The following is a 26966-nucleotide window of genomic DNA, read 5'->3' as shown; positions in this document are numbered from 1 at the left end:
AAGGTGGGCTTAGTGGAGCCACATGCGTTGGCCCACTTTGTCTCCTCCCAAGGGCCCTTAAAGAAACTCGTAGAACCCTTGTGGCTCTACTGCTGTACTAGTTTAGTGAACTCTGATTCTCTGCCCTAATTGATCTCAATCTCTTTGGAAATGATCTGTTTCATCAGTAGGCTTTTGCAGAAAGAAGTTGACCTGCTTGAGAATGAAGTAGAGCAATGTGGGGCTAAGCAGCTCGCAAGAGTAAGGGCATCATTTCTTGGCCTACAGAATTTACTTTGTGCCAAGAACCTTACATACATTGTCTTGGGGAAAATTACACAACTCTGTGAGATCCTGTTATTATCTTAGCATTCTGAAACCTGTCACGTTGGCCCTTCACTTTTGGCTTGAGACCAGTTGCCTGAAATAGGATGTAATCGTTCTAATAGGTTGCGATCCTGAGCAGTTGTCCAGAATGTTTTCTAGCTAGAGATCCATTCTTGGAAAATATCATAGTCTGCCCACTGGCATATGCTTTTATAGGACACAGAGCATTTGAACTGACATTTCCTTCCAATAATAGACCTCTGCGGTGGTCAGGTCCGATTGTCACCATTATACAGAGGAGAAAAATGAGGTGTAGGAGAAATTCAAGGTCACATGTCCCACAAGATTCTAAATACCACCACCAATAATAACAAACCCTTTACTGTGAACAACATTTTAGAACTTCGATGTCATTGTTGCATTTTGCCTCCTTAAGTTCAGGGCATTTTTCACTATGCCTCGATCCTTCTGGTGGTGTAGAATCTTCCCTCTACTCTCAGATACCACGACAGTGTCTATATTTATAGTTAATGACCTTATTTATTTGGTACTAATATCATCCCCATTTTACAGGTGAGGATATTGAGGTGCAGAGAAGCTAAGTCTTGCCCAAAGTCACACAGCTAGTAAGCAACAGAGCCAGGCTTATAGCTGAGACAGTTAGACTCCAGCTTCTTTGCTTTTAACTACCACCCTTTATATATGTGCGTATGAGGAAACAAAGAGCCAAAGAAGGACAGAGATGTTCCTGAGGTCGCACACTGGGCTCCCCTGCATCCTCATCCAGTGTTCCTCTGACCTCCTAAGCCTGAAGTCGTACAGTGATGTCCCCTGACTCTAATCCTAGTGGCTGGAAAGATGGCTGGCGTGATTTAAGCCAGAACCACAAAATGGCTTTCCCCAGACCAAAATTCACGTACAGAATTCTGTTTGTCCAGCAGAGTCTTTGTTTAGAAAATTGACATGGACTGCCCCTAGGCAGCGCATCAGTCAGATTTACTGTTCCCAGCCCACCCTATTTATGTTTTACTCATTTACATTTCTGCCTGACTAATGAAGGTATTTGAGTTCATGACCCCTGTGTTTTAGGATGACAATATATAAGTACCTGCACATACACACACACACACACACACACACACACACTCACACTCACATAATTACAGCCTACTCTGTTTTTACAAAGAATTTGCAGACCTGTACCTAAGATACCGTTATGTTTACCTAGCATTTAAAATTACACTTAAGACCTGAATTCAGTTTTATAGACAGCTATGTGCAGAAGAAACTCTGTTACTGTTTTTCATTTCATAACGTGTTACTCTTCCTTTCCCTTGTCTGCTACATTTGTTCTCTGTGAATTCTGCTGTCCCTTCTTCCCCATGCTTGAGTTAGGTCACCCACAAGCCATTCACTCCCTACTCTTCAGAAAAGGATGGAGAGTAAAGAAACCATTCTGAGGGCATTCTCTCTTATTTAGTTCTTGCAAGTATCCTAAGAACTAGGTGGTAGCAGCCACATTTTACAAATGAGGAAACTGAATCTCACAAAAGCTAAGCAACGGGGCTGAAAGCTATCATGCTAGTAATTGACAGAGCTAGGATTTAAACCCAAAAACATCTGATACCACACTTCTGTAAGAAAGTGAATTACTTTTCTATTGCTGCATAACAAATGACCACAAATTTAGCATCTTCAAAGAGTACCCATTTATCAGCTCACCGTTATGTAAGTAGGAAGTCAGACAGAATGGGACTGGGTCCTCAGCTCAGTATCTCTATACTGAGGAAATCATGTGATGAGGGCAGGATTCAGTTTCTTACATTTGTAGGATTTATGTTCCTAGTCCCTTTGTGGCTGCCATGTGGACCCCTTCACGTATGAAGCCAACGACACAGAGTCTTCCTTATGTCAAATCCCCCTGACTCCATGAATGTCTTTTCAGAAAGAGCCCAGTCCCTCTTAACGGCTCACCTGATTAGGCCAGGCCCATCAAAGGTCACCACCCTTAACATTCAACCAATTTGTGGCCCTAATTATATCTGCTCAATTCTTTCACAACAGCACTTAGATAAATAACTGGAAGAAGGTATGTATACACTGGGGGCTGGGAGTCTTGGGGGTCATCTTAGAAGTCCACCTACCACAGAAAGTGATTCTATTGTGTTCCAAATCCCACAGTGAGATATGAGGAAGAGAAATGTCCCGGACCTTAGGGAGAGGAACTGAAACTTTCTAAGACTTTGGAAACGTCACCTCACCTTGCCTCTCCTTTGCCCATGGACAATAATGCCTCTATCTTGATGTGGTAAGGACTGGGGCTGGAGAGACAGTCTTCCCAGGAGTCTAATGCCAACGGGTTGAAATGAGAGTTCCTCATGGGATCCAGGCATCATGTCAGCAGCTCCAATCCCCTAAGAGTAAGGTAGGGACGGGGTAGTACCTTGCCAATGGCCCTCTCTTGTCACTGCTCTGACTTCATATTGAACAACAGGGAATAGACACAAAGCACCTCACACACCATCAGAACTATCTGCCTTACTGTTTCCTTTTTCCCAACTTCACTCAATTTTTGGAAACTGATGGGTCTCTGCCATAACTCAGGAGCTTGCAGGCCTATATGTCACGTGGGATTCAGGACCAGGAGGCAGAAAGGATGCGGGGGTGGCCTTCATGGAAGAAAACAAGGCCTTGGTAATTGAATAACAACTGAGCCCCATTGGCCAGCATTCCAAGTTATCTAGCAACATGCCGGCTGCACTTCACAGAGGGAATGAATGCAATCTGACTTCATTTACGCTCAGTACAGTCACTGTCTGTGAGCCAAGAGACCAGAACACCTGGTGCAGCTGGAGGCACTCTGGCCGCGGGGCCAGCACATTACCAGGCCCCAGATGCGAGCGGGAATGCAGCTCCTCTTCCTCAGACAGATGCCACATCGGTCTGGAGCAGGAGGGTTTGAAAATACCGGCCACGTTCTCATTACTGCTCCTTAGAGGACTGGACTCTCCCCAGTCTCTGCACATATTGATCTTGCTTGTCAGGATTTTGCTCAGGCCCACAAGTCACCGCCCCACTGAGATCTGAGTCATTGGTGGTAGCATCAAGTTCACAGAGCAGACCTCACTGGCTGCAGCAGCACTAACTGCTCTGTGAGCCCCTACACCTTTTAGAAAAATCCATGGATTCATCTGGGGGAAATTCTTTGGATTTTTAAAAATATTTATTAACTGTATTGGGGTGACAATGGTTAGTAAAATTATATAGGTTTCAAGTGTACAGTTCTGTATTACATCATCTGTATGTTGCATTATGTGTGTTTACCACCCGGAGTCAGTTCTCCTTCCATCACCATATATTTGATCCCCCTTACCCTCATCTCCCACCCCCCACTCCCCTTACCCTCTGGTAACCACTAAACTATTCTCTGTGTCTATGAGTTTTGTTTGTTTGTCTTGTTCACTGTTGCTTTCAGTTTTATATCCCTCATATGGTTCTTGACCTTTTCTGTGTGAGTTATTTCATTTAGCATTATTTTCTTCTTTTTCAATAGTATGAGTAGGGCACAGCAAATTGCACAGCTGCCCAAGTGAACAGTTTAGATTCAAAGTGCACATGCGTACACACACACACACATACACACACGCGTGCGCGCGCACACACACACACACACACACACACCGCTGTATTACCTGTGTAGATCCTGAAGGTGCATTGAATCTGTGACCCGCTGGATGAGATGATTTCTAAGGACCCTTCCTGTTTTGTCATGCTATGAATATTTAGGCCACTGTGGTGCCCTAAACCTGTTTGTACTTTGGACACATGACTAGAGTATTTTCACAACCTCCTGCCTCTGTCATTCTGGATTTGATATTAGTTACTGAAGTTTAAAGTAAAAGGTGAGGCTAGAAGACAGGAAAAATATAACCTCAGCCCCACTCATCAACTCTGCTATTAATGCTAGCAGTAATGTTAAGGGCTTCAGACTCCTTGGGGTGCCATCATGATAGAATAGAAAGAACATGGGCTTTATAGTCGGCAGACCAGGTTCAGATTACTGTGTTCTCTTTCTTGCTAGCTGTGTTAACCTCAGTTTAATCACTTGCAAAACAGGGATAGGAAATATTCCTAACCTCGTAAGATCATTGTGGAATTAAATGATGTAATGTGTTCACGAAGCGAAGTACATAGGAGGCCCTGAAAAAGTAGTTATCCTTATTTCTTTTCGTAACCAGACATAGGGCTACTTATGTCTCTGTCCTCTCCCAGGCTTGAAGGGGAGCTGCATGGTCTGGCAACTCCTGATCTCAAGGCGAGAAATTGCCAGTCATGGGGAAAAGGGTGTCTACCTCTCAAAACTGTACCAAGGGACCAGATCCAGTAAGCACTGCCAGTCTGTCGATCCGCCTAGAGGACTCATGTCAACAGTGGGTTCACCAGATGAGAAGATATTGTGGGGCCAGGCCTCTAGCTCTGTGAAAAGATGGGCTTACCCTGTACCATACTTTCCAGCCTGTTCTCTGGGTGGGAGGTTGGAGGTGGGAGGTGTCAGTGGGTATACATATTTCCTTATTACTGACTGTGCCCAGGCCCTGCAGAAATGATTGCTAGGCAAGGTCATCTTACACTCTGGGTTGGTTTTCCAGACTCCCTTGTTTACCCTGAGCTCTTCTCTGTGTTCCTCTTGCACCACCAACCCTACCATTTTCCCTCCCAGACTGTAGTTGTGGATCCAAACAAGTGATCCACGCTTGCATTGATTTACTGAGTTGCACCATGATTGGAGTTTGCATTACTGGACTTATTTCTCTAATTAGACCTGGAAGTCAGTTTCAGATAAGTGTCTTTTTCTGCAGGAGCCAGAAGCAGATCCACAACAGGTTTTGTTGTATTTATCCATGTACATTGAGCAATCCGTTTCTCTTTGTTTTATACCTTTTAAAATTTATTATTATTTTAAAGGGATTAGAGATAAAGTGCTTTATGGTCTGCCCGTGCATCTGCCTATACTAGGCCTCAGAGTTATGACTTTTTCAATTATTTATATTTCTGCCAATATAAATGCTAGAGAAGTAAACATCAGTATGCCCAAGGACCTCTAAATTGTGTGTGTGCAAGCAAGGAGGGGTAGGATGGTTCTTTTTTATTACGACTTCTTATTTTAATGTTAAAACTGTACACAATTTGCAAACAGAGAGACTGATTTATCTAACATGGGTTGGTGTGGAAAACTGAGATATGTATCAGTATTCAAGCACAGAATATGGTCAGCAAACCACACAAAATGGACAAATGAATGAGGAAAACTCAGGCAGAGGAGAACCAAAATGTTTCCTTAGTCATGTGAAAATATTCAATTCCCTAGTAAGGAGGAACTGCCATTCATATTAGATTTTACACTGTAGCTACATCTTAGTTTTTATCAGTCTCTAAAGCATGTTTTTTATTAATGGTTTCAGGTGTACAAAACAACATAGTGATTAGACATTTATATACCCCACAAAGTGATCACCCCAACAAGTCTACTACCCCTCTGGCACCGTACATAGCTAGTACAATACTGTTGACTATATTCTCTATGCTGTAATTTACATACCCATGACCATATAGTATTTTTAAGGTTTGAGTTTTGGGTTATTGTTGTTTTAAATAATGTTATTTCCATCATCCTTTTTAGTGCCTGCCTCCTAGCATGTTTCCTGTTTTACAGACAGATTAGAGGCAAGGACATTCTATTATTTCTTTGACACTATTGGAGATTTCAGCCCTTCAGCTTCTCCCTGTCCCCTTTGCTAAAGAAGAAACTCAATATGTGTGTTACAATCCATACTCACTATGGGTGTCATACCTTACAATATCTGAGCTGTTATAGTGTTCAATGTGAAATACTGCAATACCAGAAAGTTCCAATTTCTTTAGCACAAGGTGGGATGATATAATTTGGTGGTGTGAGGATGGGAAGGGACACTCATAGGCCATTAAAAAAACTCATTCCCATCTGATGCTTGATGCTTGAATTCTTAACCATTGTGAATCTTCTCTCTGCTTGATCATCTCCAATAACATACATATAAGTGCCAGACAACCTTTTCATCTATCAAAGGTGTGTGTGTGTGTGTGTGTGTGTGTGTGTGGAGAGAGAGAGAGAGAGAGAGAGAGAGAGAATTAAAATCCAAGTCACTGTACTTTTTGGTACCCCTAGGGAGCCAAAAAATAAGTCGAATTCTTCAATAGGTCTGCCTTTCTAGTTTGTTTCCCAAGCAATGAGTTAGACGTGCTAGGCATGGACACAAGTACATCACTCTCCTGATTTAAAACATTCTGTATTTGCCTGTCACCTATAAGATAAAGACCAAACTTCTTAGTATGATATCCATGTCCTTCTGAAATCAGGTCCCACTGTTGTTTTCATCTGCACAGGTAGCCATGTTACCCACACATGCAATATACTCTCCAACCACACCAGTTTCTAACTGGTTCCCCCAAACACTTCCAATGCTTTTGTTTATGCCCTTTCCACCCATCTCTGCCTGGCAAAATTTTCACAATTCTTCAAGATCCAGGTGAAAGGCCACCGTAAAGCATTTCCTGACCCCACCTGTGCAGAGAGACTATTGTCTTTCTCTTTTCTTAATGCCACTGTTGTAACATTTACCCGTTTGACATTTTCTAGAACTTTTTGTGGGTCTTGATTTCTCTTCTACCAGTCTAGGTTAGGGCCAGTGTCACCCAGAAGAACAGGCTTAACAATGAATCTCTGTTGAATGAATGAATGAATGAATGAATGAATGAATGAATGAATGAATGAATGAATCATGACTATATTAGTGAATGAGTTAATTAAAGGTTCGAGGTATGAATACTGAAGGCTGCCTTTAGGGGACTGTGGAGAAAGCAAGATATGAAAGTTTGAGTTCAGTAGGAATTTGGAATGATGAGTCATTCCAACCAGTGTTAAACTGAGCACTTGTTGTTAAGGAGTTTAGAGTCTGTGATCAAGGAGAATGCACATCCTTATTTTCTTAGCTCAGGATACTTTTTTAACAGGGTAGCTGTGCTGCATGTTTTTTGGCCACAGAAAATAAATCCAAGCTTCTCTTTATTCCCAATAGCACGGAAGCTGAAGAAACTCGGTAACCTGAAGCTACAGGAGGAAGGGGAGGCTTCCAGTGCCATCAGCCCCACTGAGGAGACAACCCCGAAGCTGACAGTGTCACACATTGAAGGCTACGAGTGTCAGCCCATCTTTCTGAATGTCCTGGAAGCCATTGAGCCAGGCGTGGTGTGTGCTGGACATGACAATAACCAGCCCGACTCCTTCGCAGCCTTGCTGTCTAGTCTCAACGAACTGGGTGAAAGACAGCTTGTACATGTGGTCAAATGGGCCAAGGCCTTGCCTGGTAAGGAGAAGGAAGTGGAGGCATAGGGTAAGGGAGATAAGATTTCACGGATGCTCCTATGGGCCAGGCACCGTGCCCGGTCCTCTCCGCCCATTAACTCGTGCGGTCCTCACCATTACCCTAGTGGGTGAGAGAAGGGCACAATCCCCCCTTTTAAAATAAGGAAACTCAGAAGTTAAGGAGTAGAGCCGCACTATAGAGTGTCCCATCTGCGTCACATGGCACGCAGCAATCATGTTTCCATGTTCAACTCTCAGACGTGGTGAGGAAACTTCCCCATAATCCCAGATCTCATAGACATGTGCTTTATATGCCTTAAGGTGCTCTTCTACATGTGCACACACAGGCTCACCCCAAAGATCATTTTGTTTTTGTTTTTGTTTTTTAATTAAAGTTTATTAGGGTGACAATTGTTAGTAAAATTACATAGATTTCAGGTGTACAATTCTGTATTACATCGTCTATAAATCCCATTGTGTGTTCACCACCCAGAGTCAGTTCTCCTTCCATCACCATATATTTGATCCCCTTTACCCTCATCTACCACCCTGTTCCCCCGTTACCCTCTAGTAACCACTAAACTACTGTCTGTGTCTATGAGTTTTTGTTTCTCATTTGTTGACAAGACAAACCAAAGATCTTTTTGAGCCTTACTGATATTCCATCTTGAATATTGACTTTAGGAGCCAGACTGTGGAAACCCTTATAATATGGTATGGTAGGTAGAAAGAATGTAGGGTTGGGAATCAGAACCCTTAGATTCTAGTCTTAGTTTGGCTGGTAATTCATTCTGTGATCCCATCCCTTTCTGGGTCTCAGTTTCTCCATCTCTGTAATGTGTGAAGAGTGGTTTGAACTAAGTTGATGGTTTTTGATTTTTGCTTCAAGGAATTCTTAGTGCTCTTTAAAATACTTCAGGCATCATAGTGGGAGGAAATTTTTGGTGATACTAAAAGAAATACAAAGGATTTGTCTAACTTCTACTTGGATATCTCCAGTGATGGAGAACTCACTTCCTCCCTAGGTCATCTGTTGTTTGAACAGGTCTGATTATTAAAATATCAGAGTTCAAAGATCCTCTGTCCAAGGATTCACAAACTTTCCTTTAGCAGCCAAACCTTTTATTTCTTGAAAACGTCATACACGGATACAAATGGAGCTGGTTGGTTGAAAGCCAGTGCCTCTCCCTCATTGAGAGGCCTCAAGTCAGTCTTGCAGAATCTTAGGACTCCAGGGAATATGGTTTGGAAACCAGAGAAGCATAAATTCTTTAAGGGTTCTTCAAATCCTAAAACTCTATGATTCAGAGTCTTTTGCAACATCAACAACCAAATCTCTTCTTGTGGACTCAAAGATCAACCTGCCTTCTGATACTAACTGCCATTCAGGTGGAAATTTATAGTGAACAGAGCAGTTTCCTATGTATCACCTGATTTGATCCTCATAAAAATCCCGTAAAGCAAGGTTTTCCCCCTATTTTTCCTTCTTTTAAAAATTAGTTTCAGGTATAGTTCCACAGCCCTGGCTTTACAGTGAGAGGCCATTTGGGTCACAGTGTGGAATACCTGCCTTCAGTGACATTGCATGTTGCTCATCATGCCCCTGTTTTGTCTTTCCAACGCATGAGGCCCAGTCATAGCCACCAGACCATTCCTAACACCTTTCTGGCTTGGGAAGCTGAGGTTGACTAGCCAGTAAGATTACTGGGAAGAAAGCCCAAGGACTCTGGCTGCGTATGCACTGTGCCAAAACAGAGGGTTCACAAAGGGAGGAAAAAATACAGAAAAGGAAAAAAGAGAGAGTTGTTTGAATTCTTATCACGTATTCAGCTGGATGTCTTGATGTCATGTGTGTAACAGAGATTCTGTTTAATCTTTCCAAGCAGTTGCCAAACACCTAAATTGTTCCATTTTATGGGATACAGAAACCTTGTCATATATATGATTCCACTTAATCCTCACAGCAATCCTATGAATCATAGGGACTATAATTTCCATTTCAAATGACAAGGCTCGCAAAAGTTCACTAACTTGTTCCATTTGGTTACTTAACAAGGAGAGCCAGAACTTAGGCTCACACTGTCTGCTTTCTATTCTGATGGTCTTAGCAATAACATGGTGCAACTCATTTGGGCAGAAATTGTATGACTAGGAGTCACTGGCTTTCCTCAGCCCAACCCCCAGAATGGGACGTCCTCTCCTTACATTAACAAGTCTGCAAGTCAATATCAGTTCACCATCTAGCTCATCCAAGAGAATAATCTCTGTCCCTAAGTCATTTAAAAGAATAGCTTCAAAACAGCCAATTACCATGTTCATAAGAACTATTGTTTATAATAGCAATAATCACCTACAAGTTCAAGTTATTTGCTCATTCAACAAATTGAGTTCCTGTCCTGTGCCTAGATAAATTTTGTTGTAAGCTTTCTGTGGTGGTGGTGATATATGTAAATTGCCTAGTATAGTAGCTGGTACGTGAATTAAATTGAGGGTAGGTGAAGACATAGTACATGCATAATGTATTTATAATCAGATGTATCTGCTTTGGAATCTTAATTATACACTAGTTGTGTGACCTTGAGCAAAGTGCATGCCTACATGTGCTTCTGTTTCCTCATTTAAAGGTGGTAAAACAGTCTCTGCCTTGCAAATTATCCGCATAGCACAGTAGCTGAAACATAGTAGACGGTGGGTCGTTGCAACGATGCTTGAGTGCCAAGCCACTGGTTTCACTACAGTCAGTTTAAGCTACCAACAATCTTGCCTAGAAGCTCATGCCTACATGAGTCCAAAGGATGTATCATCTTCTTTGAAAATGTTGACTGGTGCACTAGAGCAGGAAAGATTTCCTGCCTGACCTTTCTTTGCATTTGTGCTCCTGGACTCAACATGAAAGTACTGGTTTTCACTGCATATTGCTAAGAAATGATGTTGATTGGATTCTACTGAGAAAACAGAGTCTCAGAGAAACTGCCTCTGCTCCCTTAACCTGTTTGGTGTGTTTCCAAACCTGAGAATGACTTCTCAATTTCTCCAGAACATTCTAACACAGTGCTAAATAGGGGTTGAGTGAGTGCATGCTGAAGGAAACCTGTAAGCTGAAGCTACTGTTTTTTCAAGTCATCCCTTGGGAGCCAGGCTCTCGGAGCAGGCTACTTTAAAGGCTACACATTAGAGAACAGAGTTAGGTATTGTAGTCAGATTAGATCTATAGGAACATTAGCCTACTACATTGCTGACGTGCACGCAGTGAATAGTCTGGAGTGCTCAGCAACTCTCACTAAGGTCTGGTAATTAGTGTGACAGACAAACTAAGCTTCCCTTCTTTTGTTTTCTTTGTTAGTTCTCTCAGATCTCAGGGAGGGAAGAAAACATTCATTTTGACAGCTTCCCTGGTCCTTGTACAGCTCAATCCTCACTGCCCATAGGTGCCCTCACCTTTGCACACTCACCAGCCAAGTTTTTCCCTGCTTTCTGGTGCCTCCCACCCCAAAGGTTCAGTGTTCAAGCTCCCAAGCCCCATCCCCAGGAGATCCTTGGATGCTCCATGCTTGGCCCCTGCTTTTTGTCTCTTACTGGAACACCCAGTACCAGGCATGGTGTCCTGGGGCTTCAGGCAGGAAATACTCTGGGGTCTGAGGTTCTGATGAATCTGTCAGCACCTCACTACAGTGAAGATGGGAAGCTCAGATCTGGGAGCTAATATTGCAGCTAAGGATGGTGATATAAGGGACTCCAGAGTCCCCACTGCCTGGTAGGCTTAGGACCTAAAAGGGGGGGCAGTGGGGTGTATGGGTGGATAAGGACCAACCAAGCAGACAAATGTGTCTGGATAATATAGACCTTAGGCCCAAGCCTAGAACTAAGAGAAGCTCATTACCTCAGTAGTTCTTTAGCAGTACAGTGGGAGGAACACTGGAGAGGAGAATTAGAACACCCATGTACTAGCGCCAGTTCGACCACAAAGAGACTATATAACCTTGTGGAAGCCAGCCGACTTCTCTGGCTCTCAGGTTTCTTGTTGGCAAAATAAGTGTCGCATTGCCTACCCTCTAGGGTTCTTGAGGAGGTCAAAGGAGGTCATCAACAAGAAAGTTAGAAGCATTATCTAAACTCATGAAAGCATTTCTAATGTGGTATATAGCAAGACAAATTTTCAGATGACTTGGGATCTGTTCGGGAGAAGAGAAATGGGGTACTGGCAGGGGATGAGCTCTGAGGCAATGCTTTAAGCATCCACCTGTTTACAGACCCCCAGGAGAATGTAGCTTTATCTGTCCTTCCCATGCAGTAGTGTGGAGTAGCATCTGGGTGACTGTTCACTGAGCTTAAAGGAGGTAATTTGGAGATCATCCCACTTTATAAATGAAAAAACTTGGAGGTCCTTAGTCCATTTAGTTAATATTTTGTAAATGCCTACTCAAATATTTGCACTGTGCTATGTACTAGGGAGGAAAAGATGAATAAGAAGGGATGGTCCCATCTTCTAGAAGCTCCAAGTCTGGTGGGGGACACAGACGTACGTGTACAGAGATAAAACGCTAACACTGTGTAATGAGTGCTCTGATCAGGTGGGGCTACACAAAGTTCTGTTAGGAGACAAGAGAAGAATCATGAAGTCTTCTGCTGGGACGAGTTGAAAAGGCTTCACAGAAGAAGTAGGCTTTCTGTGAAGACTGGGATGCTGAGTGGGTGTTGATCGGCTGGAAAGCCTGCAGAGGGAGGAGTATGTTGCAGGCAAAGACAACTGCCTGTGTGGAGATACAGAGGCCTAAGAAAGCATGGTGTGTTCAATAAACGAAGTTTTTCAGAATAGCTAGATCCCAGATTATGAGAAGACAAACAAGAAACTAGTCTAAGGAGGAAGGTCACACAGCACCTTTTGTGTCTAACGATGGCATTAGGGCAGGATTGGCAGCAGAGTAGGAAACTAGCAGGGCTAGGGTACTTGCTGAACAGAAAATCGTGTAGAGAAACGAAGAAAGGGTGTCAGAGAAAAGAGGGCGCCTGAGGTGGTGTGGAGAAGGCAGTGGCTATCAAAGCATCCCACCATATGCTGATATGTAATAAAACCCTGTTCCCAGGGTTCTTAAGAAGAACAAATAAGGTTACAGCTAGAAAAGGGTTTTGTAAAGTGAAAGGTGCTGTGCATGTGGGAGAAATGGTTATTACCCTGCAGCTTCAGAAAGGCATGTTGATTAAGAGCTTTGGAGTCAAACCATTTGGCTCTGCAACTTGATCTCCCACTTACTACCCTTATGGTCTTGGACCAGCTCCCTAACCTTTCTGTGACTCACTTTTCCTGATTCACAGAATGGGAATAATAATAGTGCCTACTTTATTGCACTGTTGTGATGATTAAATGAGTTGGTATAAGTAATGTGCTTAGAAAAGGGTTTATTCATTGTAAGCAGTCACTGTCAGATTATTATTCTCTTCCAACTGACAATGCCCTTGCGGCCTCCATCATCATCTCATTTGAAGTGGAGAGGGCAAGGAATGTTATCCCCACCATAGAGTTTGTTTTACCCCTACTCCTCAACACTGATGGTTCTTGGGGCTCCTCAGAGGCTGCCTGGGAACCGAGATTGTCAGCACAGCAGAGGCCCGGCCCATCTCTGCCCCATCTGACCATTGTCTCTTCCCCATCTCCAGGCTTCCGCAACCTGCACGTGGACGACCAGATGGCAGTCATCCAATACTCCTGGATGGGGCTTATGGTGTTTGCCATGGGCTGGCGGTCTTTCACAAATGTCAACTCCAGGATGCTCTACTTTGCCCCTGACCTGGTTTTCAATGAGTAAGTGTTCATGGGCCTAGCACGCACATAAACACAGCATCCTGGCCAGACCTGGTTGGTGGTGGTGACGGTAATAGCAGGGTGATGAGCCCTTTTCACCTATAGGTGAGGCAGTAGAGGCCCTTGCCAACCTGCCCAATCTGAGGTGGCTTTGCCCAGCCAAAAGGCTGACCGGTGTGAGGTAAGGAAGGTTGGTACTGAGGCCATCCCTTTCCTACCCCAGACCCAACCCTGGTATTTTGGCCATGTTTCTGACCTGCTTTGTAGCTTATTTAAGAAGCTCACATCCAGGTCTCTCCCCTTCACTCCGAGCAACATGGGGAATGGGCATAGAGACTCTAGTTGTGAGGTCTAAAGATCCTTTGGCCCCTTTGCTGCACCAAGGGCTACTGCCAGTCACCATTTATTGAGCAACTCCTTTATGCCAGGACTATACTAGATACTTTCTAAATCCTTTCTCATTGAGCCCTCACGATAATCTGATTTCCCCTTTTTATAGATAATCTTTTTTAATGGATGAGGAAAATTAAGCTTAACAAAATAAAGTGCCTCACCAAGGCCACACAGCTAGTGCATGTTGGCACGGGAATTCAATGTCTATGGAATTCCCAGCTCTGATGCTGCGTCATGGTGGTTAGTAGAGGGGGAAGCAGCTCCACCACTCTCTGGCCATGTGACCTTGGCCCAGCCACTTCACTTCTCTTAAAAACAGGCTTAATTAATGCTTGCCCTACCACCAGCTCTATTTATCCTTCATGAATTTGGCCAAGAGCCCAGATTTTGAAATGATACTTTTCTCGACTAAAATCTGTTCCATTATTTCCTATATTGTTGTCTATGGACAAGACCCTTAACGTCCTTGACCTTCAGTTTCCTCATCTGCTAATAAAATAGAACTTTTCAAAATGGTTTATTATGATGACTACAATGGGAACAAATGGGTGTGAAATGCCTGGCCCACAATGGACAAGCATGAAAAAAGAAGTACCTTTGTGATACTCTTTTTCCCTAATAGTGATAATCTTCCCTATGTCTGCTGTTTGAGGTCCCTTGGTGGCATTGTGAATGGAGCTTACCAAAAAGTCTTCCTAAGGACCTTGAGCTAGTCTTACCATCAAGAATCCCTTTGGTCAGGGCAGGAATTGACCTTCGCTCCCCTCCAGCCCTCCAACAGAGAAGAGCCTTAAAATAAATTCTGCAGGCCAGTAGTTCCTTCCAGTACAGCAGTGCCATGTGGGGGAAAATAAGTGTCCCCAGTTGACCTCTTACAACCCAGCCAGCCCTGATAGCCAGAGGCTAAGAATAACCATTTGGCTTTTGGCATAACCTACTTTGTGGTTTCCAGATCCCCAGAGAGTTACCCATGATGCCATTTTCTGGGGCAAGTTTTAAAAAGCCCCCTTCCTATTCTTCTCTCACCTCCACCCTCTTGCTGTCCCCCCAGTGACTGAATCAACTTTCTGGGCCCCTGCAGCACTCTCCCCATCCAGAGCCCTCAGATCTTTGAACTTTTGAAAAGTGATCTTTGGTTATTCTCTAAATCCTCATTTCCTTCTCTGCCTCTGCATAAGTATGTGGTGCTCCACCTCAGCTTTCTGGCCCATTCTCAGGTGTCTTATTAAATGGTACCACAGGAACTCCCCACAGAGTCAGGGTTCTAGACCCATCAAGTCACAGGGCTCCTGAAACAATAGGGAATCCACCATGTTAGAGCTCTTAGGGTCTCTAGAAACATCTAAAGCAAAGTTTCTCAACACGGATGTTGTTGACATTCTCGGAGGACTAATTTTTCATTGGAATATGTTTAACATCTTTGGTGCCTGCCCACTAAATACCAAATAGGATTCCAGTCACCGGGATAACCAAAACTGCCCCAGTACATTTCTAGCACCCACTAGGAAGGCAGTACTTCTCCAGTTGAAAGCCACTAATTGCTGCTAGCCTCCCCAGCGTCCTGATGGGGAAACTGAGGCCCAAAGAGAGAGACAAGGACTCTGAGCCAACCCATTTGCTGATCTCTCTAACACGAAACCGTCATCAGAGCTGCATTCTTTTTACCTCCCTTCTTTGTGGAGAATGCATGTTGTGAGGTAATGAGCTTGAACCCTAGCTGTATGACATTGATTAAATGACTTAACTTCCCTGAACTTCAATCTCCTCATCTGTTGAATGGTGTATAGTATCATAATGGCACCTTCCTAGTGACATTTATTGAGCACTTACTATGTGCCAGGCACTGTGCTCAGTGTTCTCCAGTTTTCATCTCACCTCTTTTCTGTTCTCTCTTACTGCCACCTACCTCCTCTCCTCCTGAATTCCCCTCCTGCCCCTTTTTTCTACCTACCACTCTTATCCCTTTCCTTCCTTCTAACCCTCTCCCTATTCTTTTTGCCCTTTCTCCCCCTTTCTTGATCCCTTCCCCTCTGAATTTGTTCCCTGCATTTCTCCCTTTTCTCCCCATCTTTCCCCCACTTTCTCTGGCCCTGGGGCCTGCAACAGTGTTATCATAATCCTCCATGTCAGAACCATGATTTCGGTGGTAAACAGACTGCAGTGTTGTCATCAACAGAGGCTTGGTAGTACAATAGAGACCAGAGCAGGTCCATGCCCCAGGGTCAGCATATCTGACTCAAAAATTCTGTAGGGAGAAAGAATTTGCAGCAACAGTCTTCTGGTCAGTTGACTTGGGATACTACCTAAACCCTTCCTCTTGCCAGTTGAGCTCCAGCTGGAATTGAGTACTTGTACACCATCTGCCTCCTTCCCTTTTTCTCCAGACCAGCCAAGATCTCTCTGAGATGGGGTGCTGAGCTTCCATCCAGCCAGTACCAGGCCTGCTCAGTCTGTGGACTCCACTAGTGGTTTGTGAACCGAAATGTTAAACCACAGCCTTTAGGCCCAGTCTAGGAGGTCTCTTTGCTGAAAACCAGGAATTAGCAGGAGAATGCTGCATGGTAGAAGCTTGATGGCCAGTCATAGGACAGACAGGTTGCTCCCCCTGAGAAGCTATCAAAACCTTGGCCACTTACCTGTGTAATTTGTAGGTGATAATGTGATGATCTGCTCATAAGTCACTATAATCAAAGCAGCTGACACATGTTTATAACTCTCACTGTGGTAAGGAACAGCTAGTACATGATGGCGTAGGCTGCTGTTCAGCAGGGGATACTTAGATCGGACATTCAGATACACTTCCTGGATGATTTGATAAGCATTGGAGTTTCTTTTGAAGAAATTGACAATTAGGGGGGATCCCCTTCCCTTGCAGTGTTTAAATTTCTAGTATGGGAAATGGCATTCAAGCCAACAGGCAGGGGAATTGAGAGGATGAACTACTGTAGTCACTTGGGAATCCTGGTGTCCCAACATTAAGAGTTGATTTTTAAGGCCTGTCGCATAGAAATCCTCCAAGATGGGGTGGCTGGTAGACATGTTCTGGCTCTGGCTGTGTCTGGGATATTAAAACTGTCCTCAGGGAGACCATGGGCCTGCCTCAGTGTGTTTATTTGGTTAGGCTTTCCTGTCCCTGTCTCAGGAAACAGAAGGGGCACAGGGGCTTGGAAATTCCATGTACTAACCCATATCCTGGCCAGAGAAGATGAGTAGTTATCAGGATGTCAGGAATTTTTTTTTGGGGGGGAGGGGAGAACAACCTAGTTCCCTGTCACTGAAGTACCAGTAAGAGAAACAGCAAGCTCTTCCTGGAGAATCTTGAGAGGGGAGGGCAAGCAGAGACGTGCTCTCGGGGCTTATGGTAAGCTTTCCCTCACTCATCTCCTTCTCAGGTACCGCATGCACAAGTCCCGGATGTACAGCCAGTGTGTCCGAATGAGGCACCTCTCTCAAGAATTTGGCTGGCTGCAAATCACGCCCCAGGAATTCCTGTGCATGAAGGCACTGCTGCTCTTCAGCATTAGTGAGTGCTGGAGGGGTTGGGGGTGTCCCCAGGGGCACAGGGGCTTGGAGGAGCTGCTTCTTTCCTTAAAGGGTTTTCAGGGACAAGCCTGCTGCTGGACATTTCCTTCTTCTTTCACCCTTGCTGCTCCACTCTCCCTTCCCATCATTTTTCCTCACAAGGACAAATTTCACAGCTAGAGACCAATCTGTTGGCTAAAACTCGACCTCCATCGGATTCCCACCTACCCCCAGTCTCTCTTTGGGACAAAACCTCTTTGGCTGATTGTAGCAGGTCTCTGAATTTTTCCAAAGCTTCTACCATAGAAACAGGCAAGGACCACCTTATATTTCTTGTATGGCAGAAGAGATTGCTTCCCGGAAGGAATTTCCTCTTCTGCCAACAGGAGAAGGTCTATGTAAGTAATTCAGACAGGGTTTGTTTGGCAGCCAAGGGACCTTTATTTAATTTCTCTTCTAAGCAGAGTGCTGTTTTAGCCTCTGTGACTGATGGCAAAATGAGGCCAAATTGGATATTGAGAGCCATGTGTTTTAATTGTCTAAATCACAGCTGGACTGTGGCCAACATAAAACCATAGGTCCTAAGAAATATGCAGATGAGAAGACTAGAAAAAGGAAAGGCTCAGTGGACTTTTTTTACTTGCTGCCTTTCAAACTGGGTCCAGCTAGCCGTTTCCTTCTTGGCAGACTGGAGGCCTCAGGCGTACAGACTTTAACCACAGGAAACCAAGTAGATGATCCCCTCCCTGGGGGTGGGGGTCAAGTTTGTGGTCAGAAAAGTTGGTGCTTTATCTAATGCTCCCTCGTGGGCATGCTTTCCCTCCCCATTCTGTCTTCATCCCACATCAGTTCCAGTGGATGGGCTGAAAAATCAAAAATTCTTTGATGAACTTCGAATGAACTACATCAAGGAACTTGATCGTATCATTGCATGCAAGAGAAAAAATCCCACATCCTGCTCAAGGCGCTTCTACCAGCTCACCAAGCTCCTGGACTCTGTGCAGCCTGTAAGCAAATGATGGAGGGTACTTTGTCAGGGAGAGCAGCCTGATAGACCCAAATGATAGTATGTTCTCCTAGGGTCTGGCACCACCTGTTGGGAGGTGCTTCGATTGCCCTCTGGCTCTGAGTGTGGTCCAGGAAGAAAATGCAATGAAGAATAAAGGAACACAGGTCACAGTGTCCCAGCTGGATGTTGAGAAGCAGGTGGAGGAGTTGAGAACAGAGCAGTTGGGACTCGGGGCAGGGGCTTAGAGCAGATAATTTCTGTGGGCAGACAAAACAGACCTGGATGTTTTCCCCATTTCCTTGAGACTTGAGTGTGTGAGTTTCTGTGTGCATGCATTTGTGTGTGTATGTGTATGAGAGCCAGAGAGAGAGAGAGAGAGAGAGAGAGAGAGAGAGAGAGAGAGAGAGAGAGATACAGAAAAAGAGAGAGAGAGAGAGAGAGAGACAGAAAAAGAGAGAGAGGGAGGGAGGCAGGGAGGGAGGGAGACACAGAGAGAGAGAGAGAGACAGACACAGAGAGAGAGAAAGAGAAAACACCCACCCTATGGAAGAGGAATACTCACTCCTGAGTCAGAGAGCTTACAATGGTGTAAAACATCTCTTGGGAGCCCTCACTGATTCCCTGGAGACCATTTAGCATGCGTGTACACACACACACACACACTGGAAGGACCAAGGAGTGGGAAAGAGGAGAAAATCAAAGGTGGTGGGAGAGCCTGACAGAAGCCAACTCCTTGTCAATGTGTTTTCTTCTTTCCTCCCCCTTATTTGCCCCCACAGATTGCACGAGAGCTGCACCAGTTCACCTTTGACCTGCTAATCAAGTCCCACATGGTGAGTGTGGACTTTCCAGAAATGATGGCAGAGATCATCTCTGTGCAAGTGCCCAAGATCCTTTCTGGGAAAGTCAAGCCCATCTATTTCCACACACAGTGAAGCTTTGGAAGCCCCCATTTCCTCACCACACCCCACTCCCCTGTCAGATATCTTCTGCCTGTTAGAACTCTCCACAACTTCTCTGCCGTGCCTTGGGGAATTCCCTCTATCAATGCAGTCTGTCACGAAGATGTTCCTGAGTCCTCGATGCTGGGCTTTTCTCTCTCTTCCTCCCCTTTTCCACCCCCCATTGACCCTCCCATGGCACTTTCAGACTCTGCTCCCACCATGCCTCTTCTCTGTGTTTTGAATTGTGTTGTATCACTTTAAATCTGTGGTGATCCTCATGTGGCCCACTGTCAACTTGTGCTTGTTTATAGCACTGTGCTGTGTGCCAGCCACACAAACGTTTACTCACCTAATACCACGTGAAGTTCTCAGAACTAAGAGTATCTGGGAAAGCAAAATCAACAACAACCCCAAAAAACCTTGCTAGAATATTTTTCCTGTCAAAACCACAAACCCAAATCCCCAAAGAGGCTGACAGTGACTAGAATAAGGTGAACATTACAAGCCCATGGGGAGTCACTGCTTTTTGCCCAAACCCTTCCTACTCGGGAGACGTATTTCCTGCCAATGGCTATTGGCATTAGAGGGCACGGTAATCCCAGAGCTGAGTTAGTGGTAGGGACAGGTTTAAGAGAGGACAAAGAGGACAGATGGGTGACCAGTACCTGCCCATGGCCTTGGCTCCTGAGGGCTAGACTGCTCAAGTGCAGTGCGATTCATTGTGCTCAAATGTGCTTCTTGTTTAACTTGTCGGCATGTGAATGCATGCCCCTGCCCCCAGTCTCCTCTCTCTCTCACCCTCTGCCTCCACCCTCAAATTGACTTTCAATAGCTTTTCTAAGAACTTGGAACTGAATGTTCCCTTTAGCCAAAACTTGGCCCTGTCCACTGAAGTCAAACCATCAAGGAGAGATCTGACCCTTTGGAAGGCCCCATTCAAATCCAGGTCAGCTTTCCCATTTGTGGACCAGGGAGGAGCCTAGGGCTGGAATCAGAGGAAAAAGGAAGTGATGGCTTGGCTGTTTGCTTGGAATACTGAAGAATGGGTTTCTCTTGCACCTACCTTTAAAAGACATGAATGTTTTCAACCTGACTCCATGCAGCTGCAAGTTTCCTCCACCCTCCCTTCAGTGTTTTCTGGGCCTGAACTTCAGCAGACTGCATTACGGTGGTGAAGTTTCCACTTCTCTGGGCTTGTTCACAGACTCTGCTAAGAGCCCCCACCGCCAAGGAGGCTAACAAGCCACCAGATTTAGCATCTATCTCCAGATGCAAGAGGCTCAAAGACTTCTTGCCAAATTTCTCTCATCAACTACCAGATCCCTGGAGCCCTCAGAGAAACAGGAAAGAAGGTATCAATGGATTGGACAAGCTGGGCGTCTTGCCCTTGTCCCCCAGAGATGGTACCTTCCCACTAAGTGGAGAATTGCCAACTTCCTCCTTCAGAGCAGTGAAAGGGGCTATCCAGATTATGGTTGAAGAGAAAACTCAATGACCAGGCTGAGAAGAATGAAGGCACTCAAACCAGAAACCCTGGAAGTGCTCTCCTTGCCACCCAGCACATCCGCTTGCGAAGTCATGGCAACTAAAGAGCAGAAACCAAGAGGACACTCTGATGACCAGATTAAAGTCTTCAGAGACAAAGTGTAAAGCCAGACGGATGCTGTCTGGTGACCTCACTCCTCCTCTGCTGCTGATTCTGGGTTCCTTGGTTGCTGCCTCTCTGTCAGAGGGAAGCTGCAACATTGAGACTTTAGAACCATGGTCTCCTTTGGAAAGGTCTGGGTGTTGTGGCTCTCTTGGGCTGCCACCCACAAACTCACGGTGTGTTCCTGGGACACTGGTTTCATGCAGTCCTTTGGCACACCTCTGTTCTGTTGACATTGTCCCCCAATCCCAAGTGCAGGGGGGATGTCCGCCTACTTTCTCATCTTGGCCACTGCATCCTTACTTAGCTCTTAAATTCATCAGCTGAACTCAAGAAATTAGGAGCCAGTCACCAAGCTGCCCATTTCCGTTGGTTCACTTTACTTGTTGAGAAGATAATTTTCAGAGTGACATGATATGATCTACATGGGTTTCCTCCGCTGATTTCTGTGTTGATATTAATAGCCAAATGAACTTGCAAAACAGCTTCTTTAAATAACAAGGGAGACAGGAACCTAAGTTGGGCGATACACCAATCCAAGACTGCTGGAGAAAACTAAAGCTGACAGGTTCTCTTGCTGGGGTAGGATAGATAAATTCTGGTTGTCTTGTTATGACACCATTTGGTTTATATAAGCCCATGGGATCACTTTTAGCTGTTTTAAACAGAAAAAAAAGAAATCCACCATCTTTTTCAGTTAAACTAGGTTACATTTAAATAGTTCCTTTACATACATTTTGAAATGATTTTCGTCTTTCGTGGTACATGGATTCGATTATATTCTAATATCCCTCCTTGTAAAGACTAGAGGCTCTCCTTTCCATTTCTCTGACTATCACATTTTCATCTTTATGGATTTCCCAATTGTGACTCCTGTCATTATGAATATATATGTTTTTCATTTGTGAAAGCCAAAAATCAGTGTAATTGAAAGCAGCAACAACTGGATTACTCCAAATTTCTGAATGACAAGACAAGGGGAAAGAAAACAGCCTAAACAAGGCCTACTGTTTTTGCAATGGGGTTTCTATGAACAAAAATATTTTAGCTTGGATTTGTTCTCCTACAGATGAAAGGGCCACTGGTGTTCCGGCCAATGTAATTGACAGAAGTCTCATTTTGCATGCACTTCACTCTGCTCTAGAAACAGAGTTGACGTGACTCGTACACTGTCCTCACCCACAAAGGATCGGCCACCCGACCTATGCACCTGTGAACTGGAAGATGACCATCACTGACAGACAAGGCACGGGGGCTAGCCCTAAAGGCATCTACAGTGTTCGATGGGGATGGAGGGTGAGGAAGAGAAAAAGGAGCACCAGGGAGAAGGTCCCATCTGTGGGGGCTGCAGACAGCTGCCAGGATCACAAAGTCTGTGCTCAAAGAAAAGAGTCCTGTGGCCATTTCAGCTCTGTTTCATTGGGCAGCTCACCCAGGCCTGGCCTCTGAGCTGAAATACGGAGTGGGTTCTCTGATCATAGCTTTTCTATGCCACAGACCATATCATTGTCCTCGGAGAGTTCATTCTTTCTTTTTTTTAATGAGAAAGGGATCTTTTGAAGGATTCTGTCACATATCTTTGAAGAAGAAAATCAGTAATACATACATATTTTATATATGTTCACTGGCACTAAAAAAGAAAAAAAAAATGCTTCATTCTGTCCTTGTGTGCTTTGGGTAGTTGCTGAGGGTTGAGAAATAATTTGCTGATACTAGAGTCCCTCTCTGCCCATAGTTGATTTCTAAATGCATATATGCATATATAACGAGAACTCTGTACTTTAAGAGAAAGGAGGCCCACCCTCAACATGATACTGACATTATAGAAATGACGTAACTTTGAATGTCAAGCAGCTTGTTTGTTTCCTGAAGGCACAGCACAGATATGGCCTTGCCCTCTTTTCTCCTTACATACTTGCCAGGGAGCACAAGCCCAAGCCACTCCCTCTACCCTTTCTGACCCTGTGCCAGGGTTGCACTTCGTGAGACTCTCTCCAGAGAACTCAGTAACTATCCCCGCATGGTCCGTGCATGGCAAACGGAAGAGGCTGACCAGTGATTATCTTGTGCCAGTCGCCCAGAGGAGAGGGCACTGAGCCAAGGGAGTGGCCTTCATGCTCAGCCCCCGAAAGGGAGTCATGGGAATCAGGAATGCTAAAGCACAGAATCAAATCCCAAACTTAAAGCCACAATAAGCCATTTAGCATGTGCAGTTTCTTATAAAAGGAAGTTTCTACCCCTGCTGCCTTTTATAGGCAGTTCTATTCTCATACCTAATCTCTTTGAAATTTTTGAAAGATGTTTTTAAAAAGACAAAGACATGAGAGCGTCACATTATATAACCAAAGATTACACTGTATCTGCTAAGACACCAAATTTTTTAAGGGCAGGGAGGGAGTAAACGGGAGGGAGTAAACATTAGTGCCTCTTTGGTAAGCTATCCAAAGACAGACTAAAGGACTTCACTGGTGACTGACTTATAAGAGTTTTGTGGGTTCCCCCCACCCCCACAATATACATATAGAAGAGTGGGAGATAATTTTGACAAAACATGAGATTATGGGTCCTTCACTGAATGGTTTTATACGCAGAACTAGCTTTCCTTTTCTCTAGTAGTTGTTGAGCACCTTTTTCAAGCTCCATCATCGCATGGTTGGACATGGAGCTTTCTTGGCCCCTGTGTTTGCTAGTGCCCAAGTTAGCTTAGCTGAAGATGTGAAGCCCTTGCTGAGGAAGGCCTAGCTTTTGCACTAGAGGGACAGCAGGCAGAAATCCTCATTTCTGCCCACTTTGGAAGACACAAAAAGTTCTCTGCAGTTCAAGGTAGAAGGTTGAAATATACTGTAAATGAGTATTTGTATCCATGTTTCAAAATTTAATTATAATACTTATATCTATCTATATCTATGTACTGATAGATATAGATAGATAGATAGATAGATAGATAGATAGATAGATACATACATACATTAGATGTAATGTGTTTTGATAGCTTTACCTTTCTCTGCACCTTTATATTTGTCTCCAGGTCATAATTAATACTATGTTCTTGTGAGAGAGGCTGCACTTACATTTTAGAAGCTCTCTCAGAACGTAAGACACCCGGGTTGATCAGATAACTAAGAGATCACTGCCCCTACTGGGGCCTGACCCACAGGCCTTGCAAAGGAGCAGAGGGGAAAAATCAGTAGGGTACAGGATGTATTGCACTTTACTAGCCTGAGACTGATGAATGTTTAAAGGGTGGTGAAAACCCATCGGAACCCACTGGGATTTACTATATGGATGGCCCAGACTTGGGGCCAAAGGCTCACCCAAATGATTAGCCAGGGGCCCTCTAATGGGACCTGAGCAGTTGGAAGAAGGAAGGACATTTTTTTGTTCTTCACCATCCTTGTGAGAAAAGGGTAGTTTACTGCACTTGGGAACCTGGAGCAAGAGCTCCATCTTTCACATAGTTAACTCACCTGAGATAGAGGTCTCTTGCTACTGGGTGTCTGTGTGCTTTAATTCTGATTTTGGATATGTTCTGTAAAAGTTTTGATAATGAAAATGTGTTTTTCTCTGTTAAAAATTTGTCAGTGTACTAGAAGTAGTATCTCTATAGGTACAGGTACATGTCTGCCCACAGACAGGGGTGTTTTTCTTCAATTAAGAGATTGACACTGGGGTCTGTTGCCCAGAGCCTCCCAACTCTCAACCATTTCTAGGTGAAAGCAGAAAAATCCACCCTATTCACTCCTCTTCAGACACTTCAACTGAGGTACCAAAACATTTGGAATGTTCCTACTCTCCCAGAATGAGTGGTATTTGAATTTAGCAGGTAGAGTTGTAAAGAATATAACAACACCCTTTGACTCAGCTTCAATATATCCCCATTTGATTTGGCCAGACAGTAAGTAATAGGCATTGATTGGTTTCCGGCACCAATTCAGTATAGCAGGGCTGCTGGTTCCCTTCCTTATCCCCCATATCTCTTGGCCTTTCATGGAATTAAATGAAAAGCTATGAACTAAATGGCCCTTGTGTCCCATGCACACTTAACAAGGCTGCCGTGTAGCTGCAGATTCCACCGGCTACTGAAGACTAGACCATACACAAAGCCCAAAGGAAAGAAAATTCTGAAATGTTGCTGCTTGTCTGCTGGTGCCATCCCTGGCTGATGCTTCACATGGGAGACTGTATTTCCTGTACAGCAGAAATGCCAAGTCCCCAGTCTCTCCGACCTCAGCCCTTAGTGCTAACTGTTCAGCAGCAAAGTGCCTATGGGGTTGTCCTATCCCATAAGCATTCAGGTGCTGAGAGGAGTCACCACTGGGACCGCCCAAGAGAAAAAAGAGTCCCCTTGCCACTCAGTTGACACCTTTCTGCTTTCCCCTAGACTGGAACATTGATTAGGGAGTGCCTCGAACATGACATTCTTCTGCTGTCCTTGAGATTAATTTGGCAGCAGGAGAGAGCAGACTGTCTAACCAGATGTAAGAATTAATTTTGACGTTGAGGGAAAAAGAAAGAAACAGCATCATATAAAGATTGTGTAAAAGAAACCTTCATTTTGCTTGAAACTTCTTACTATGGGGCTTCAGTTCTTACAGCGGCACTTGGCCTCGAATGGGCAGCAGGAGCAGCCCCAAGCGCTAGTGTTCTGTTCTCTTTTTGTAATCTTGGAATCTTGTGTTGCTCTAAATATAATTAAAAATGGCAGAAACTTGTTTGTTGGCCTACATGTGTGACTCTGTGTTTGTCTCTTGTCTCTGCTTTCAGAAATGTCAACCATTGTATAAAATATTGGCTTGCTGGTCTGCCAGCTCAAACTTGGCCCCAGCCCCTGTTGTGGCTGCAGGCTCAAGTTATTGTTAACAAAGAGACTCGAGAAAAAGCTGCTAATGTCCTCTTATCACTGTTGTTAATTTGTTAAAACATAAAACAATCTGAAATTTCAGATGAATGTCATCAGAGTTCTTTTAATTAGCTATTTTTATTGGCTGTCTTTATTGCAGTCAAGAGTTGGTATTATGCCCAGTGGCCTTTTATCCTACTTTGGTTTTCATATATTTTTACGAATCTTTGCACAGGGATATAAATTTGACCTGTGTTGGCCTTAGCATAGGATGACCTGGGACAACCAAAATATCAAAGGGTCTGGGCTGGAAAGCACAGATGGACACTGGCAGCCCATTACAACCTCTCATCAAAAACCCTGAGCTTGTCAACCAGGGGAAGGCCACACAAAACCCAGCTGTCCATCCTCATCCTTATGGGACCATAAAATCGGTGGGGGCTTCACTGCCCAGGTCTTCTCAAGCTTCCAAAAAGGAATGGGCATGTTCACATGTTCACTATTTTTCAGGGGCTGTATCGTCCTTGACCACCCAGGTAAAAATCTAGCCAGCCTTCTTCTGGGTTTTCAAAAGTTCAAGCAAGTTCCCCTCCTTATGAGATTCCCCAAAGGAATTTCTGGGCTTGAGATACAGGCCCTCAATGGGGTATGAGAGATGCATTAAGGAATAATGTGAAGACTCTCTTCGCCTCAGTGTCCTCACCTATAATAGGGGTTATCACAGCATCTCTCTACTCTAGCGGGGTGGGGATTCAGTAAGAATGTATGTGACGCAGCCGGTGGGCTTACTTCTCTGGCTTTGCTCTTTGTTTGAATGCCAGAAGCCCGAAGAGGTTTCCCACATTGAGCCACATTTGTCACTGACCACCTCAGAGTGCATGCATTTCTCAAAATTTTCCTGAGAACAGTGCTTGATGAGCCGAAGAAAGAAGAGATGCATGGGATATGTGTTTGTGTGCGTCAGTGAGAGAGAGAGAGAGAGTATACATATATTTGTGGGGCTCCCGAAGAGTCCCTATGACCACCATCACTTAAGATTCTTCTCTTGGACCCACAGAAACTTACTGAATAGCCACCTTACTTGGTTTCGTGTACCACTCAG

The 26966-nt window shown here is 44.4% G+C and overlaps 1 protein-coding gene across 2 annotated transcripts in view; it reads left to right on the top strand.

Moving 5' to 3' along the window:
- The window catches only part of AR (androgen receptor), a gene marked incomplete at its 5' end in the record, with an annotated part of 181457 nt that extends 158801 nt beyond the window's left edge, over positions 1–22656 (top strand). Inside the window, 6 exons of one of the 2 annotated variants that reach the window (XM_081041939.1) lie at positions 7422–7709; positions 13364–13508; positions 17294–17424; positions 18273–18430; positions 19212–19265; positions 22094–22656. In XM_081041939.1, coding sequence (XP_080898065.1) covers positions 7422–7709; positions 13364–13508; positions 17294–17424; positions 18273–18430; positions 19212–19265; positions 22094–22126 — 809 coding nt within the window. In that variant the 3' untranslated portion in view covers positions 22127–22656. Of the gene's footprint in view, positions 1–7421; positions 7710–13363; positions 13509–17293; positions 17425–18272; positions 18431–19211 lie in introns of both variants that reach the window. The other variant, XM_081041938.1, reaches the window with a different exon arrangement.
- Positions 22657–26966: the final 4310 nt, after the last annotated feature.

Source organism: Rhinolophus hipposideros (genome assembly GCF_964194185.1).
Source record: "Rhinolophus hipposideros genome assembly, chromosome: X".
Lineage (NCBI taxonomy): Eukaryota > Metazoa > Chordata > Mammalia > Chiroptera > Rhinolophidae > Rhinolophus > Rhinolophus hipposideros.
This window is presented reverse-complemented; position numbering and strand designations above follow the sequence as displayed.